Genomic DNA, 15,601 nt, shown 5'->3' with positions numbered 1-15,601 from the left:
CTGCAGATGAGAAAAGTTGAGAACACTGTAGTAATGGACACATGATTGTTGGATATCATCATTCCAGCTACATAAGAGTTTATCTCCCTATCCCCTCCAAAAACCCCTTCCCACTTCTTTTTCATAGATCATTCTCATGAGGATCCTCCATCAGGAGGTAGGATTCCCTCCTCCAACAGGTAGTGAAAGAGTGGCTAACTCTTCAACATGAAGGAAAGGGGTTCTATTTGACACATTTCCTGGTACCAAAAAAAGGGAGGGTGGTAATTCATTCTCGATCTCCGTCAACTCAGTGTCTTTATTTGCAAACATATTTCCATATGATTACATTGACATCAATAATACAATCCCTGGAAAAGGACACATGGTTCACAGCTCTAAATATGAGAGATGCTTACTTTCACATGGACATTCATCCTGCCCTCAAAGATTCCGCAAGTTTGTGGTGGGCGCTGACCACTTTCAATAAAGGGTTCTCCAACTCATCCTAGCAACCCCATGTAGGGTCCACCAAAGTGGTTCTAGTAGCAGCATGCAAAGCAGTTTCACCATCTTCCCTTATCTAGATGATTGGCTTCTTATTGCCAAGAAGCTTCACATCAACCTCATTGATGCTTCAGCTCCTATCATCCCTAGGTGTCTGTGTGAACTTAGAAAAGTCAATCCTGACCCCAACACAGAATATAGAATTCAGAGGAGTGACCCTAGATTCAGTCAGGGCAAGGGTTTATCTCCCAGCCCTCAGCAACCTGATAGACCAGGTTATGTGCAACCCTTGAATGTCAGTGTGGATTTGCCTCTCTCTCGGGACACATGATTTCATGTGCTTATGTGGGCTTGGCTTTGAATGGTATATACACCAAGCAAACAGTATGAATAACATAATTCCCACCAGGGTTTGATCCTCACTAACATGGTGGAAAGATCCCGAACGAGTATGTGTTCGTGTTTCCTTTCTCTCCCGCGCACCCAACAAGACCATCATTATGGATGTCTTCCTAATAATCTGGGGAGCCCACCTGAACAGTCACATGACCCAGGGCACTTGGACATCACAAGAAGCCAGAATACACATCAATCTTCTGAAATCTTCAGGCAGAATGAGAAGCTTGCAAAGCCTTTCTACCATTCATCCAGTTTCACCATGTATTCATGTCAGACATCTTCCTTTTAGCTCTGTACTTTCCAGGAATCCAGAACTCATTGGCAGACAGCCTTAGCAGGCATTTCGATCATAAGTGGGAATTATACGATTCAGTAGTGCACAACAATTTTTACTTGGTGGGGAATCCCCACTTGGGACCTGTTTGTCTCCCAGACAAACAGGAAATGCAACATTTGCTGCTTTGGGGAGCTCAAGGAAAGCATTCCAGAGACGATGCTCTCCTACTAGCTTGGTCAGATCACCTGAGCTATGCCTTCGCTCTTATCCCACTACTACTTCAGGTACTACGGAGAATTTGACGAGTCATGAGTCATCCTTTTTGCCCCCAAATGAGGTAAGCAATTCTGGTTTCCGAGTCCTCTACAAATGTCATCCCATCCACCTATCAACATCCAGTCCTTTCCGAATCTCTTGACCTAGGAGAGTGTTGGGCAACCCATTCCCAAGGCACTTAATCTCATGGCATGATAGTTGGATGAGCATCAGGCCTACAGTGCTCTTGCTCTTAAAAGCCAAAAGGATTTCACCATGAAATGTTCCCTAGCCAAGTAGAAACATTTCTCTATCTGGGCCCAGAAATGGCTTATATCTTCAGAAACAATGAGTATCCCCACTATTTTAGACTATCTTCTTGGTCTCAAGATGGCAGATATCTCCCTTAATACGCTGCAGGTCCACTTGGTAACAATCAACATGTCACCCATCATCAGATGGCTACTCAATTTTTATTTCTGCCAGTAAGGAATCCAGGCCCGCACTGGGACCTTAACTTAATACTTTTGATCCTCACCTAGCCTCCCTTTCAATCACTAGCTGTGTGCTCATGTCTCATCTGTCTATATAAGTCGTATTCCTTATTCCTGTCACCTTGGCCAGAAGGGTAGGTTAGCTTGAGGCCCTAATGGTTGATTCACCATACACAGTATTCCATAAGGACAAAGTCTTGCTACAACTACACCCAAAATTCATTCTTAAGATATTTTAGACTTTCACATAAACCAGTCAGTTCACTCACCTGTGTTCTTTCGGAAGCCCCATACCTCTAGCAAGGAGGGGAAAATTCATTCCCTCAATGTGCAACAAGAATTGCCATTTAACCTGCAGAGAAAGAAACCAATCAGAAAGTCACCTAGACTATACGCTGAGGTCAAGCTATATCCTCTGAGTATCTCTGTTGCTTCTCTGGCTGTATCCTACTCTGTTATCAGGTGGCTCAGCTTTCTGCATCACACGGAATAAGGGTTGACTGTACAAGGGTGCAAGCAGCCTCAGTGTCATCACTTCAACAGGTTCCCCCACTTGACATTTGCTGAGCAGCCATGTCGAGTTTTAGCCACGCATTCACGAAACATTATGCTCTGGTCCAAGACTCCTCAACTGACACATTCTTTGGGGCAGCAATACATTCTGCATCCTCCTCACACCCTCCTTCTCTATGAGTAATGCTTATCAGTAACCCACAATGGAATGTACATCGGGACCAGTACTCGAATAAGAAAGGGAAGTTACATACCTCATTGTAACTGGAGTTCTTAGAGATATGTTGTCCCTATCTGCGTTCTACTACCTGCTCTCCTTCCCCTCTGCTATGGATTGTTTGCTGTACAAAAGGAGCTGGAGGTAGCTGGTCCATGCCACCTCTTATAATTTCAGTTTGAAGCACTAAGAGAGCAGGTGCGCAAGTGTGGACCAACGACTACTGCATGCAAGAATTTTACAATTCTGGACCCATACAGTGCATGCGTACCCACAGTGGAGTACAGATAGGGACTACACATCTTGAAGAACTCTAGTTACAACAAGCTAAGTAACTTCCCTATCTTTGGCATAATGTTAATACTAGGAGTCGAGCAACCCTCCCTTCCTTCCACAAAGAGTGATCTCAAATTTTAGGAAATACCCACAGACACAAGCCTGATCAAATAGGTGAGCTTGGCAATCAGGTTCTGAAGGTTAACAGATGTTGGCTGTTAGACCAGCAGAGAAACTGTGTTCTGCAGTTGAAGGCCTTTCACCGAAGTGCTGTACCAGCAGCCACTTCATGTAAAGCTAAGGATTAAGTACTTATGCTCACAAACCAGGAAGAATTAGTAGGGGAAGCTAAAGTGGATGGGAACCTGGGAGGCAGTGACCATGAGATGATTGAGTTCAGGATCCTGACACAGGGAAGAAAGGAGAGCAGCAGAATACAGACCCTGGACTTCAGAAAAGCAGACTTTTGACTCCCTCAGGGAACTGATGGGCAGGATCCCCTGGGAGAATAACATGAGGGGGAAAGGAGTCCAGGAGAGCTGGCTGTATTTTAAAGAATCTTTATTGAGGTTACAGGGACAAACCATCCCGATATGTAGAAAGAATAGTAAATAGGGCAGGTGACCAGCTTGGCTTAACAGTGAAATCCTTGCTGATCTTGAACACAAAAAAAAAGCTTACAAGAAGTGGAAGATTGGACAAATGACCAGGGAAGAGTATAAAAAATATTGCTCGAGGATGCAGGAGTGAAATCAGGAAGGCCAAATCACACCTGGAGTTGCAGCTAGCAAGAGATGTTAAGAATAACAAGAAGGTTTCTTCAGGTATGTTAGCAACAAGAAGAAAGTCAAGGAAAGTGTGGGCCCCTTACTGAATGATGGAGGCAACCTAGTGACAGAGGATGTGGAAAAAGCTAACGTACTCAATGCTTTTTTTGCCTCTGTCTTCACGAACAAGGTCAGCTCCCAGACTACTGCACTGAGCAGCACAGCATGCGGAGGAGGTGACCAGCCCTCTGTGGAAAAAGAAGTGGTTCGGGACTATTTAGAAAAGCTGGACGAGCACAAGTCCATGGGACTGGATGCGCTGCATCCGAGAGTGCTAAAGGAGTTGGCGGATGTGATTGCAGAGCCATTGACCATTATCTTTGAAAACTCATGGCGATCGGGGGAAGTCCCAGATGACTGGAAAAAGGCTAATGTAGTGCCCATCTTTAAAAAAGGGGAGGAGGAGGAGGATCCTGGGAACTACAGGCCAGTCAGCCTCACCTCAGTCCCTGGAAAATCATGGAGCAGGTCCTCAAGGAATCAATTCTGAAGCACTTAATGGAGAGGAAAGTGATCAGGAACAGTCAGCATGGATTCACCAAGGGCAAGTCATGCCTGACTAATCTAATTGCCTTCTACGACGAGATAACTGGCTCTGTGGATGAGGGGAAAGCAGTGGACGTGTTGTTCCTTGACTTTAGCAAAGCTTTTGACACGGTCTCCCACAGTATTCTTGCCAGCAAGTTAAAGAAGTATGGGCTGGATGAATGGACTATAAGGTGGATAGAAAGTTGGCTAAATTGTTGGGCTCAATGGGTAGTGATCAATGGCTCCATATCTAGTTGGCAGCCGGTATCAAGTGGAGTGCCCCAAGGGTCAGTCCTGGGGCCGGTTTTGTTCAGTATCTTCATAAATGATCTGGAGGATGGTGTGGATTGCACCCTCAGAAAGTTTGCAGATGACACTAAACTTGGGGGAGAGGTAGATACGCTGGAGGGTAGGGAGAGGATACAGAGGGCCCTAGACAAATTAGAGGATTGGGCCAAAAGAAATCTGATGAGGTTCAACAAGGACAAGTGCAGAATCCTGCACTTAGGACGGAAGAACCCCATGCACCGCTACAGACTAGGGACCGAATGGCTCGGCAGCAGTTCTGCAGAAAAGGACCTAGGGGTTACAGTGGACGAGAAGCTGGATATGAGTCAACAGTGTGCCCTTGTTGCCAAGAAGGCCAATGGCATTTTGGGATGTATAAGTAGGAGCATTGCCAGCAGATTGAGGGACGTGATCGTTCCCCTCTATTTGACATTGGTGAGGCCTCATCTGGAGTACTATGTCCAGTTTTGGGCCCCACGCTACAAGAAGGATGTGGAAAAATTGGAAAACGTCCAGCGGAGTGCAACAAAAATGCTTAGGGGACTGGAACACATGACTTATGAGGAGAGGCTGAGGGAACTGGGATTGTTTAGTCTGCGGATGAGAAGAATGAGGGGGGATTTGATAGCTGTTTTCAGCTACCTGAAAGGGGGTTCCAAAGAGGATGGATCTAGACTGTTCTCAGTGGTAGCTGGTAACAGAACAAGGAGTAATGGTCTCAAGTTGCAGTGGGGGAGATTTAAGTTGGATATTTGGAAAAACTTTTTCACTAGGAGGGTGGTGAAACACTGGAATGCGTTACCTAGGGAGGTGGTGGAATCTCCTTCCTTAGAAGTTTTTAAGGTCAGGCTTGACAAAGCCCTGTCTGGGATGATTTAGTTGGGGATCGGTCCTGCTTTGAGCAGGGGGTTGGACTAGATGACCTCCTGAGGTCACTTCCAACCCTGATATTTAACGATATTCTATGATTCTGATCTCATTTGCCACAGTATCAAAAGAGGTTCCATTCTCCATCCCAACTATAGTATAAAGGAAGCAATTAAGAGAAGGAACAAAGTTCTCGAGCCATGTTACAGGGTATTAATATGCTTAACGTTGGGGATGGTTTCATGCTCCCCTTGAACTGGTGGGGGAACATGGCACACGTGGGCCCAGCTCCCCCATTGATAATTGCACCTACCTGATGATGATGTTTATCCTGTTTATTACGGTAGTGCCTAAGGACCCTACACCAAGAATGAGACTCCATTATACTAGTCCATTTACAAATATAGTCATAGATAGTTCCTGCCCCAAAATTGTACATCCAAACAGACAAGACAGGCACAGAGCTGTGAAAAAGGCTATGACTCACAAGCAGAGTGAACAATGTGATGATGGCAAATGTCATAGTCCAGGATTTATCTTTTTGAGAGAAAGAGTTAGGAGGGGATGAATTAAATGGTAAGAAAAGTGAAGGGAACGAGGACATGAAAGCTTCAAGTTGTGAGGAGGACAAGAAAGAAAAAAGTAAGAGCAGTTATGGAATAAAGCTGAGGTGAAGAGACTGAGAGAAAGGATTAGGGCAAACAGCCAATCAGCACAGGACAGAGAAAGCCCAGTCTGAACTTCAGAAACTTCTGTAAATCATAGAATATTAGGGTTGGATGAGACCTCAGAGGTCATCTAGTCCAACCCCCTGCTCAAAGCAGGACCAGCACCAACTAAATCACCCCAGCCAGGGCTTTGTCAAGCTAGACCTTAAAAACCTCTAAGGATGGAGAGTCCACCACCTCCTTAGGTAGCCCATTCCAGTGATTCACCACCCTCCTAGTGAAATAGTGTTTCTAACCTAGACCTCTCCCACAGCAACTTGAGACCATTGCTTCTTGTTCTGTCATCTGCCACCACTGAGAACAGCCGAGCTCCATCCTCTTTGGAACCCCCTTCAGGATGTCCTAAGGTCCCTGTTTTGGCTCCTATCAGCGAGAGTTTCTAGCTGGTTCTGCCCTGCAATTTCCCACCAAGGCCATATGGGTGAAAGAGTGGCACCACCTGTGTCCTAGTTTCCACAGACTCGGGGGGAGGTCTCCCCTGCATGCTTCTGGGTCCAATGGCTACTGTGCGGAGTGGTGACTCCAGTTGGGCCCCGTTTTACCATCTCCCGCCCAATGTAGCGATTCCTGGTTTGGCTGCTTCTGTAACTGTTCCTACTAACTGGAGTCTGGCTGATTCCTTGCAGTTTTTCCCACATTGCTGCTAGCATCTTTCTGATGTCTTTTGCCCTTACTAGTAAACCTGCAAACCAGCTTTCAGTGCAGATTTGCACTTTTCTGAAGAGCAAATTAAAATAGTCTTGAGAGAGACAGAGACTATAGCTTTGAAAGTGAACCATTTTCTTGAGGTTTGAAAAAGGTTTTATTTAAATTCTCCTTTGCACAATTTTTTCTCATGTATCCGTATATTCTTGTTTCAATCCAAAGCACGAGCGTCCCCAAATACAGGCTGTTCTCACTGTATTTCTTGCTTGACCTAAACCAAAGAAGTATTTCAAATCTTCAAGAAAGCCTATGTACATATAATAAACATCTTAATACCAAGATGCTCATTTGAACAAAAAATCCAAGCCTTTTAAGATATGTAGATATCACTAGCTATAATCAAACCTGAAAAGCAGCTTCCCTTTTCAAGACCCACCACTGCCACAGCATCTTTAAAAAATGAGGCAATTAATGATGGCTAAGTGGTGGAGCAGATAGGGATTGTTGAGGTTTATTTTAGCTTTTAGTAACAATTTAAAAATAAAATTATATATAAAATTGTATATATTTAGTTATCACTTTTCCTGTGTCCTTAGAAAGTCATTTTTCTCAGGGCTTGTCTACACTACCACTTAAGTCGATGTAACTCGTGTCACTCGGGTGTGAAAAAGCCACCCCCGAGCGACACAAATTACATCAATTTAAAGCAATGTCCTGCTCTCCCATTGCCTTAGCTTCCACCGCTTGTTGACATAGCTTTCGCCTCTCATCTTCACCAGACACGACATAGCTTCACCATAGCTGACATAGCTTTCACTTCCCATCTTCACCAGATGCGCTACAGCAGCACAGCTGCGCCTGTGTAGTGTGGTAGTGTAGACTAGCCCTTAGACCAGGGTGGGCAAACTTTTTGGCCCGAGGGCCACATCTGGGTATGGCAATTATTGTATGGTGGGCCATGAATGCTCACGAAATTGGGGGTTGGGGTGCGGGAGGGGGTAAGGGCTTCAGGGTGGGGCCAGAAATGAGGAGTTCAGGATGCAGGAGGTGCCTCTGGGCTGGAGCAGGAGGTTATGGTGCGGTGGGTAGGGTGAGGGCTCTGGCTGGGGGTACAGGTTCTGGGATGGGGATGCGGGGTTGAGGGTGCAGGAGGGTGCTTCGGGCTGGGACCAAGGGGTTCAGAGGGTGGGAGGGGGATTAGGGCTGGGGCAGAAGGTTGGGGTGCCGGAGGGGATGAGGGGTGCAGGCTCCAGGCAGCACTTAAAACAGCTCCCAGAAGTAGCGGCATGTCCCCCATCTGGCTTTTATACGGAGATGCAGCCAGCCCGCTCAGTGCTGCCCCTGCAGCTCCTATGGTTCCCATTGGCCATGGTTCCCAGCCAATGGGAGCTGAAGGGGTGGCACTTGGGGCGGGGGCAGTGTGCAGAGCCCCCTGGCTGCCCCTAACCATAGGAGCTGGAGGGAGGACATGCCACTGCTTCCGTGAGCCGCATGGACCCACAGCATGTGCAAAGTGGGGCAAGCCCCAAGCTGGAGCGCCAGAGCCGGGAAAGCCCAGGATCCCGCTCCCCTGTGGGAACTCGAGGGACAGATTAAAACGTCTGAAGGGCTGGATGTGGCCCCCGGGCGGTAGTTTGCCCACCCCTGTCTTAGACTGTAAGCTCACTGAGGAAGGGACTGTAATTTTGCCTCTTGTGTATACACATCACCTCATACAGTGGGGCCCTGCTTATGATAGGTACAGCTAGACACTACTACCATATAAATATTAAATAATAAAGTTTATTTAGGATACCATGTTTTAGAAATGGCAATGAATATAATTTTCTTCTTTGATTTTTGTTTTCAATCCTTGACGCTTCCCATTTGTCATTTTTAGAAATTCTAACTTGGATCAGCCAAGATATTGAGCTCTTTGCTTTGATTCCAGGTGAAAGGATCTAGGCATGCTCCGTACCCCACTCTTGCCTCTGCCACCCCCTGCTGCTCTCTGTGTACTGCAGAGTGAGAGGAATTGCGACTCCTCGGCACACTCACTTCAATGCACACTCAGTGCAACGAGGTGGCTAACAGCTGTGAGGCATGCAGCTGTCACCATGTCAACCCCACAGTCAGGAGAAGGTTAACAAAGGCGACCTGACCTGAGCCCAGCACTTGTAATTGGGTCCCATCAGGTTCAAGTTAGGTTGCAGGGCTCTCTACTTTAAGGATGGGAACAACTAAAATGGATGTTTTTCCTGACGTGCCTGTGAAGAAAGAGCTTAGCGGGACTGACAAGCAGACATAATAGATAGTTGCAGTAAACGTTTATTTAAACAGTTTTTAAATGTTGTTACAATGATTCCTAATATGTTCTCTGCAGAGTGTGCTTGCATCAGTTCCAGTACATGGGAAAACGATACATAGCCAGGTACTGTGTAGAATTTAAATTTATGGTGTTACGCTATGAGAGAATTAAAATAGTAGTATGTCCAATATCCACTGAGCTCTTGTTAAAAAGTTAATGCACAAGAATGGAGGAATTATTATGCAGTGATGCCTACCAATTTGAAGGTGAGTAATTGGATGCACAACACCTTTTTGGGTGCTATCTGAAAATATTGTTGCTATTAAAGAATATTAGAAATATACACAAAATATGCTTAGAAGAAATTAATTTAATCGGTATTTACTTTTGAGGGGGATATTTTTGAAGAATAGGTTTATCTCTTAAAATGCTCATAAGATAGCTAATATTGGTCTGTGATTACACATTTTGAATAATGACAAGCATTGAAACTGTCGTAGTTGAATTCTCTTGGAAGCACTACTATGTAGTATTTTTACTAATTTAAATTATAATATTGTACATTTCAAAGACTGAGAATGGCATAGATCTGTAATCACATTGATTATTGTAAAAGCGGCAAAGAGTCCTGTGGCACCTTATAGACTAACAGACGTATTGGAGCATGAGCTTTCGTGGGTGAATACCCACTTCGTCGGATGCATGATTCAATGAAGTGGGTATGCACCCACGAAAGCTCATGCTTCAATACGTCTGTTAGTCTATAAGGTGCCTCAGGACTCTGCCGCTTTTACAGATCCAGACTAACACGGCTACCCCTCTGAAGATTGATTATTGTAATGTGTCTCGTAAGCTGCCATTTTGCAATTTTTTTTCTGTTTTCTAGATTTAGATTTTTCAGTTTATAGAGCTACGTTCTAGCAGCACGTGCATGTGTGACACTCACACTGAAGCCTGTTAATCAGTGGGAAGTCAATGGGAGTTGAATGCATGTATCTGAGGTCTGAATTTATCCCAGAAACTGTATAGTATACTTCAGTATTTCTTCCACATTTTCATAAATCTCATACAAAGTATAGAGTACTTGTTCTTATATTAAAGAAGTAAGTTAGTTAACCTAATCTGTTCAGGCTTCACACTGCCTCCACCACCATGGTGTTGGAGCCACTGTGATATCATTAAACTTGTGGGGTGAAATCCTGCCATATTTAAGTCAATGGGAATTTTGCCATTGATTTTAGTGGAGTCAGGATTACACTAACGGTGTTAGCATCTATATTTCCCAATGTCAGTAGCTAAATGCAGACTACTACATTAGCAGTTAACATTGGAAATAAAAATACCAAGGAGTTCAATCAGAATATACCACAAATCACAATGACTTTAAACTGAACTTTTTCAAACTTAATGATATGGGAATTTTTTTCTTACAAAAAGAAAAATAATAAACTTTCATCCTAATTTAAATATGAAAATACCCATCCACCCTATGACATGAATGCTATTTTGGGGACTTGCAAGAGGTTTGTCAATGTCTCTTTCTCCCTACCCCCCAAAAAAATTTTTTACACACTCAGAAAAAAATCTGTGATAAAATGGATCAATAGCTGTTTCTCAATTTAGATTGTGTCTTTAGCTGTGATTATACTGCTTTGTGCTTTAACATACTTCACAGTCTTCAGTCTTAAAAGTAACTGCTGTATAAAAATAACATTTTGACATAGCAGAGAAGACTGTTCTGCACTTCTGTCATATTGAATTATCACTTGATCTGTTCTGCATGTTAACAAACACCAAACTATTACAATCATATAAGTCTCTGGTGGTCTATGGGTTTATTGCAGTTTCACAAACAAATATAGCCTTTAAATCTGTAAAATTGATGTCACACCACAGCATGTTGTATCACAGTAAATGCATGTACTGCACAGAATAACACCAAATGAGAGAGAACTCTTATTTAAGGGAACAGGGAGAGGTGTAATTCCAGCACTGGTTTTCATTTCTCATCAGCTCTGGTGGTGGTACACAATAGGAAGTTTGTACTGATTGCTAACACAAATCACTTTTCTGTTTTCTTCACTTGATTGCTGACAAGTTTTAACAAAGTGTATGGCTCTTCTCCCTTCCTGCCTGGGTAAGATACAGGTGTTAGTGCCTAAAATTAATTCCTGCTCTTATTGCATGTGGGCTTTCCTGTTTTACCACTACACCTCTTTCTAACTTTTCCCCAAAACTTACATAATCAAAAGAAACTAGTGCATTTTTCAGTTCTGACTGTTGTCAAAACATCATTTAAATGAGCTATAATCTAAGATTAACATTGCTAAAAGCTTTGAAGTAAATTAATTATTTCAAGAGATACAGTTTGTGTGTTTTTATTTTCACACATTAGGTTTTCTAATTAAGAATTTGATGTGATCCTTTTTAAAAATGCCTATTTTTGTTTTAGCTAAACATAAAACAACAAATGGGCTGCATTGCCATTCATTCGTTAGTACTTTTTGTGCTGTAACTGCTTAACTAACTCTCCCTGTCTTGCTGCAGTTTGATATATCTAACTTTTGCTTCTATCCCATTTCACCCATCTTGCAGGAACCAGGAGGGGTTGGGACCCATAGTTCATGATCGAAAATCTCAGACATTGCCTGTTTCCCGTAACAGAACAGGAATGATGCATGCCAGATTGCAGCAACTGAGCAGCCTGGATAACTCTCTCACTTTTAACCACAGTAAGTTTCATTACACCATAACAGTTGTCATCCTCATCCACTACCACACCAGAGGCAGGTCCCAGACCCACACCAGAGCACTTCATGGACTTTATTATTGTTCTAGATCAAACAATTAAGTGGAATTAGTTTACTGGTCTGTTCCCACTTTCTGGTAGAGCAATCAATGCTAAGTGATGACATAATGTGGAACATGGTTAACTATAGCATTACATATTTTAAAGTGGTACTTTGCAAATTTATTAGTTATGAAATATTCTAAATCATTTAAATCTGGGATTGATTCAAATTACAAACACTTAAATTTTGTGGTGCTCATTTGAAAAGGATTTATATCTTACTTTTGAACTATATGGGTTGATTTTATTAAAAGTTCTATTTTCACCCACTTATGACCCATTATAAAAAGTATAGTTTACATGTTATAATCTGCACTTAGTTGATCATGTCTCCATGTTCTGACATCTCCTGATGAAAATATAAATTTTAGAATTTCTATGAGGAATGTAAAGTCCATGATTTAGTTTGTGTGGATGTGAAAATCTCCCAATAATGAAGTGACTTTTTCTGTGTTTTCAGTGTAAGAAAGATATCAAGTGTGCTTGGAATTTCTGTAGACAATGGTAAGACTTAATGAGGTTGAAGTCAGTTTGTGTAAGGCTGCTTTAATTGAAAACAATTTTGTATATTGCCTTTTTAAATATGCTGCTTTTAAATTTCAAATTATACAAGATGCAGAAAGAAAAGGAGTACTTGTAGCACCTTAGAGACTAACCAATTTATTTGAGCATGAGCTTTCGTGAGCTACAGCTCACTTCATCGGATGCATACTGTGGAAACTGCAGAAGACATTATATACACAGAGACCATGAAACAATACCTCCTCCCACCCCACTCTCCTGCTGGTAAGGAGGTATTGTTTCATGGTCTCTGTGTATATAATGTCTTCTGCAGTTTCCACAGTATGCATCCGATGAAGTGAGCTGTAGCTCACGGAAGCTCATGCTCAAATAAATTGGTTAGTCTCTAAGGTGCCACAAGTACTCCTTTTCTTTTTGCGAATACAGACTAACATGGCTGTTACTCTGAAACAAGATGCAGAATATTTTTGACATGTCATTTTTCAATTTCCTACAGTTTCAAGCACCAAAGAAATTGGTCAGCTAACTTAACAAATTACAGCATTTATTCATGCAGTGTTTTGACTTGACAGAATTGCGTACAGTAAAACTATACAATCTATGCAAATCAACTATACGTAAACTGTTCTTGCACATCTGTTTCCCATAGCTTGTCTAACTGCCCCTTACATGTGCACAAAAACTCCTAGCTTATTGCCATTAATGTAAGACACCAGTTGATCCAATCCTGCAGTATTTACTCATGTAATCCCTGTGAGAACTTGAGAAAGCTAGTTCTGTATTGTAGACAATAACATAAATGTGTTACCCTACCCTTGAACCACCTTTAGCTGGTGGATTTCCATCTTTCAGTCATTTCCAGTGCAATAGAAGAGATTTATTAGCAAGAGATGAGAAAAATTTAAAAGCTCAACAAGTTATTGTTTAACCAATTTATTTGAGCATGAGCTTTCGTGAGCTACAGCTCACTTCATCGGATGCATACCGTGGAAACTGCAGCAGACTTTATATATACACAGAGAATATGAAACAATACCTCCTCCCACCCCACTGTCCTGCTGGTAATAGCTTATCTAAAGTGATCATCAGGTTAGGCCATTTCCAGCACAAATTTGTGCTGGAAATGGCCTAACCTGATGATCACTTTAGATAAGCTATTACCAGCAGGACAGTGGGGTGGGAGGAGGTATTGTTTCATATTCTCTGTGTATATATAAAGTCTGCTGCAGTTTCCACGGTATGCATCCGATGAAGTGAGCTGTAGCTCACGAAAGCTCATGCTCAAATAAATTGGTTAGTCTCTAAGGTGCCACAAGTACTCCTTTTCTTTTTGCGAATACAGACTAACACGGCTGTTACTCTGAAACAAGTTATTGTTTATATATATTCCTCTCTTGGTGCATATGTGCCCCAGAAATTGGAATCTTTTGAACAACGATACCCGTTGGCCCATACCTGCACCCTGTTTGCCCTCCCGAGGGCATAAAAGGGGTGGAGCGAGGCCAACCATCGCCACTCCTTCTAACCACAGCCTAGTCTGAGAAAGAGAATAATTAGCGGTGTCCTTACTTTAGCTATTTTTTTCCATTGTAGATTTTGTATATAGTCAGTATTTGTAGTAGGATTTAGTTTAGGATGAGTTTTGTAGGTTAGGTTTCATTTGGGCGACTTCTATATATTTTTCACTATTACCCAGTACTGGGTCTTCAGTCTTCATGACTGACCAGAAATTTCTTCAGCCATATCATTTAATGATGGCCATAATATACGTTTGTTTGCTTAGGCATGGGACGTATTGGTAGCAAATATTCTATTTGTTGCTTGTTTTAAAACAAACTCAAGGAGTAAGAGAGGCTAGGCTGAAACTATTCTTTGTTATATAAATCTGACACCAACCTGAGATCCAGGTTCTCTAGATTGGTCTCCTTTGGAACGATCTTCTTCCTCTAAAAGTGCCCCAGAAGCTTCTCTGAATATGGTGCTTGCCTCTTCTATTCCTTCAGCAAATTCTCCTGTTCTGAAATCATCTGACTGGACTCATTCTGATGGGCACCCAGGACTGAGAGTCATCTTTTTACCCTCCTTACATCTAGCAAGAGGGAGACTTGCTTGTGGTTAACTTGGTGTCAGCTCCCTGACACCTTTAGTCTTTTAGCCACCCAAACAATCTCCTCAGGGCTATCCTAGCCCTTACTTTGCCATGGAAGTTATCCCAGTCCCTGAGCCCGTTCAAAGCATTCCCTTGTAATGTCCAGCCCCTTATCCACTGAACATCCACAGAAATACCAAGTCTACTGTACACACCAGTTTGGTTGGTTCAGCTCTGGATCAATTCCTTATATAATACCACAGCACTGAGATATATTTATAGTGGAAACAATCATATGTTTCTTATCAAAGATCAAGATTAAAGAGGTAGTGAGTTAGGATAATGGAAACAGAAGGGTTACATATAACACAAAATCATAACACTATTCCTAGTGACTAAACTTAGCAGGCTTACCTCCAATCTAAATAAGTTTCTCACCCAAATGTTCTTTGCAGCGTTTCAAAGAAGCCTGGTTGAGATCCCATTTTCATGAGCATAATTGCACTGCTGGATTATTTCCCAGGTGCGGGATAAAGGGGTGTCTTTTATATTCCTCAAAGTTCATTGTTTGTACCTCAGAGTCAGGATGACCTCCTGTAGTATATTCTCTGGTATGCTGCCTTCCTGCTGACTTCACATCCCCTCCCAACTTTGTATGTAAATGCCTCTCCATTATGTTAACTTACAATGTTTAATTTACATGTGGACCAAGGGGGATGGGTGAATAAACAGCCTTAGTCTGGCAGAAACCTTTTTGTCAACTCTGCCTTAATACAGATTTTAGAAACATATTTTTAGCACACATACATACGTAACTCCTATTGTGTATATATATAAAAATTTCACAACAATATTAATGACCAGTGTGACCCCAGCTTTCATTTAAGACCTCACTTGATATTCTTAGGAGAATCAGGATATTTTTGTATCCCCCTTGCCAGTTGTGGGGGCATGTGGGGCAGTTGTGGGGGCGTTGGGGGCATTGTGGGGCGTTCCTCAGAAAGTTACCGCTAAGGGTAGCTTAACCATAAATATGATCCCTCTGTTGCCCT

General features: G+C 42.6%; 1 protein-coding gene across 8 annotated transcripts in view; it reads left to right on the top strand.

Annotated features, from left to right (window-relative positions):
• DOCK9 (dedicator of cytokinesis 9) overlaps positions 1 to 15,601 on the top strand; it is a 335,650-nt gene that overhangs the window by 247,713 nt on the left and 72,336 nt on the right. For 3 of the 8 annotated variants that reach the window (XM_077812900.1, XM_077812865.1, XM_077812883.1), the window contains exons 37-39: positions 9,163 to 9,210; positions 11,186 to 11,224; positions 11,683 to 11,819. In XM_077812900.1, the coding sequence (XP_077669026.1) occupies positions 9,163 to 9,210; positions 11,186 to 11,224; positions 11,683 to 11,819 (224 nt within the window). Of the gene's footprint in view, positions 1 to 9,162; positions 9,211 to 11,185; positions 11,225 to 11,682; positions 11,820 to 12,398; positions 12,443 to 15,601 lie in introns of all 8 variants that reach the window. The other 5 variants (XM_077812907.1, XM_077812917.1, XM_077812928.1 and 2 more) reach the window with 5 other exon arrangements.

This window comes from Eretmochelys imbricata, chromosome 1 (assembly GCF_965152235.1).
Source record: "Eretmochelys imbricata isolate rEreImb1 chromosome 1, rEreImb1.hap1, whole genome shotgun sequence".
Lineage (NCBI taxonomy): Eukaryota > Metazoa > Chordata > Testudines > Cheloniidae > Eretmochelys > Eretmochelys imbricata.
This window is presented reverse-complemented; position numbering and strand designations above follow the sequence as displayed.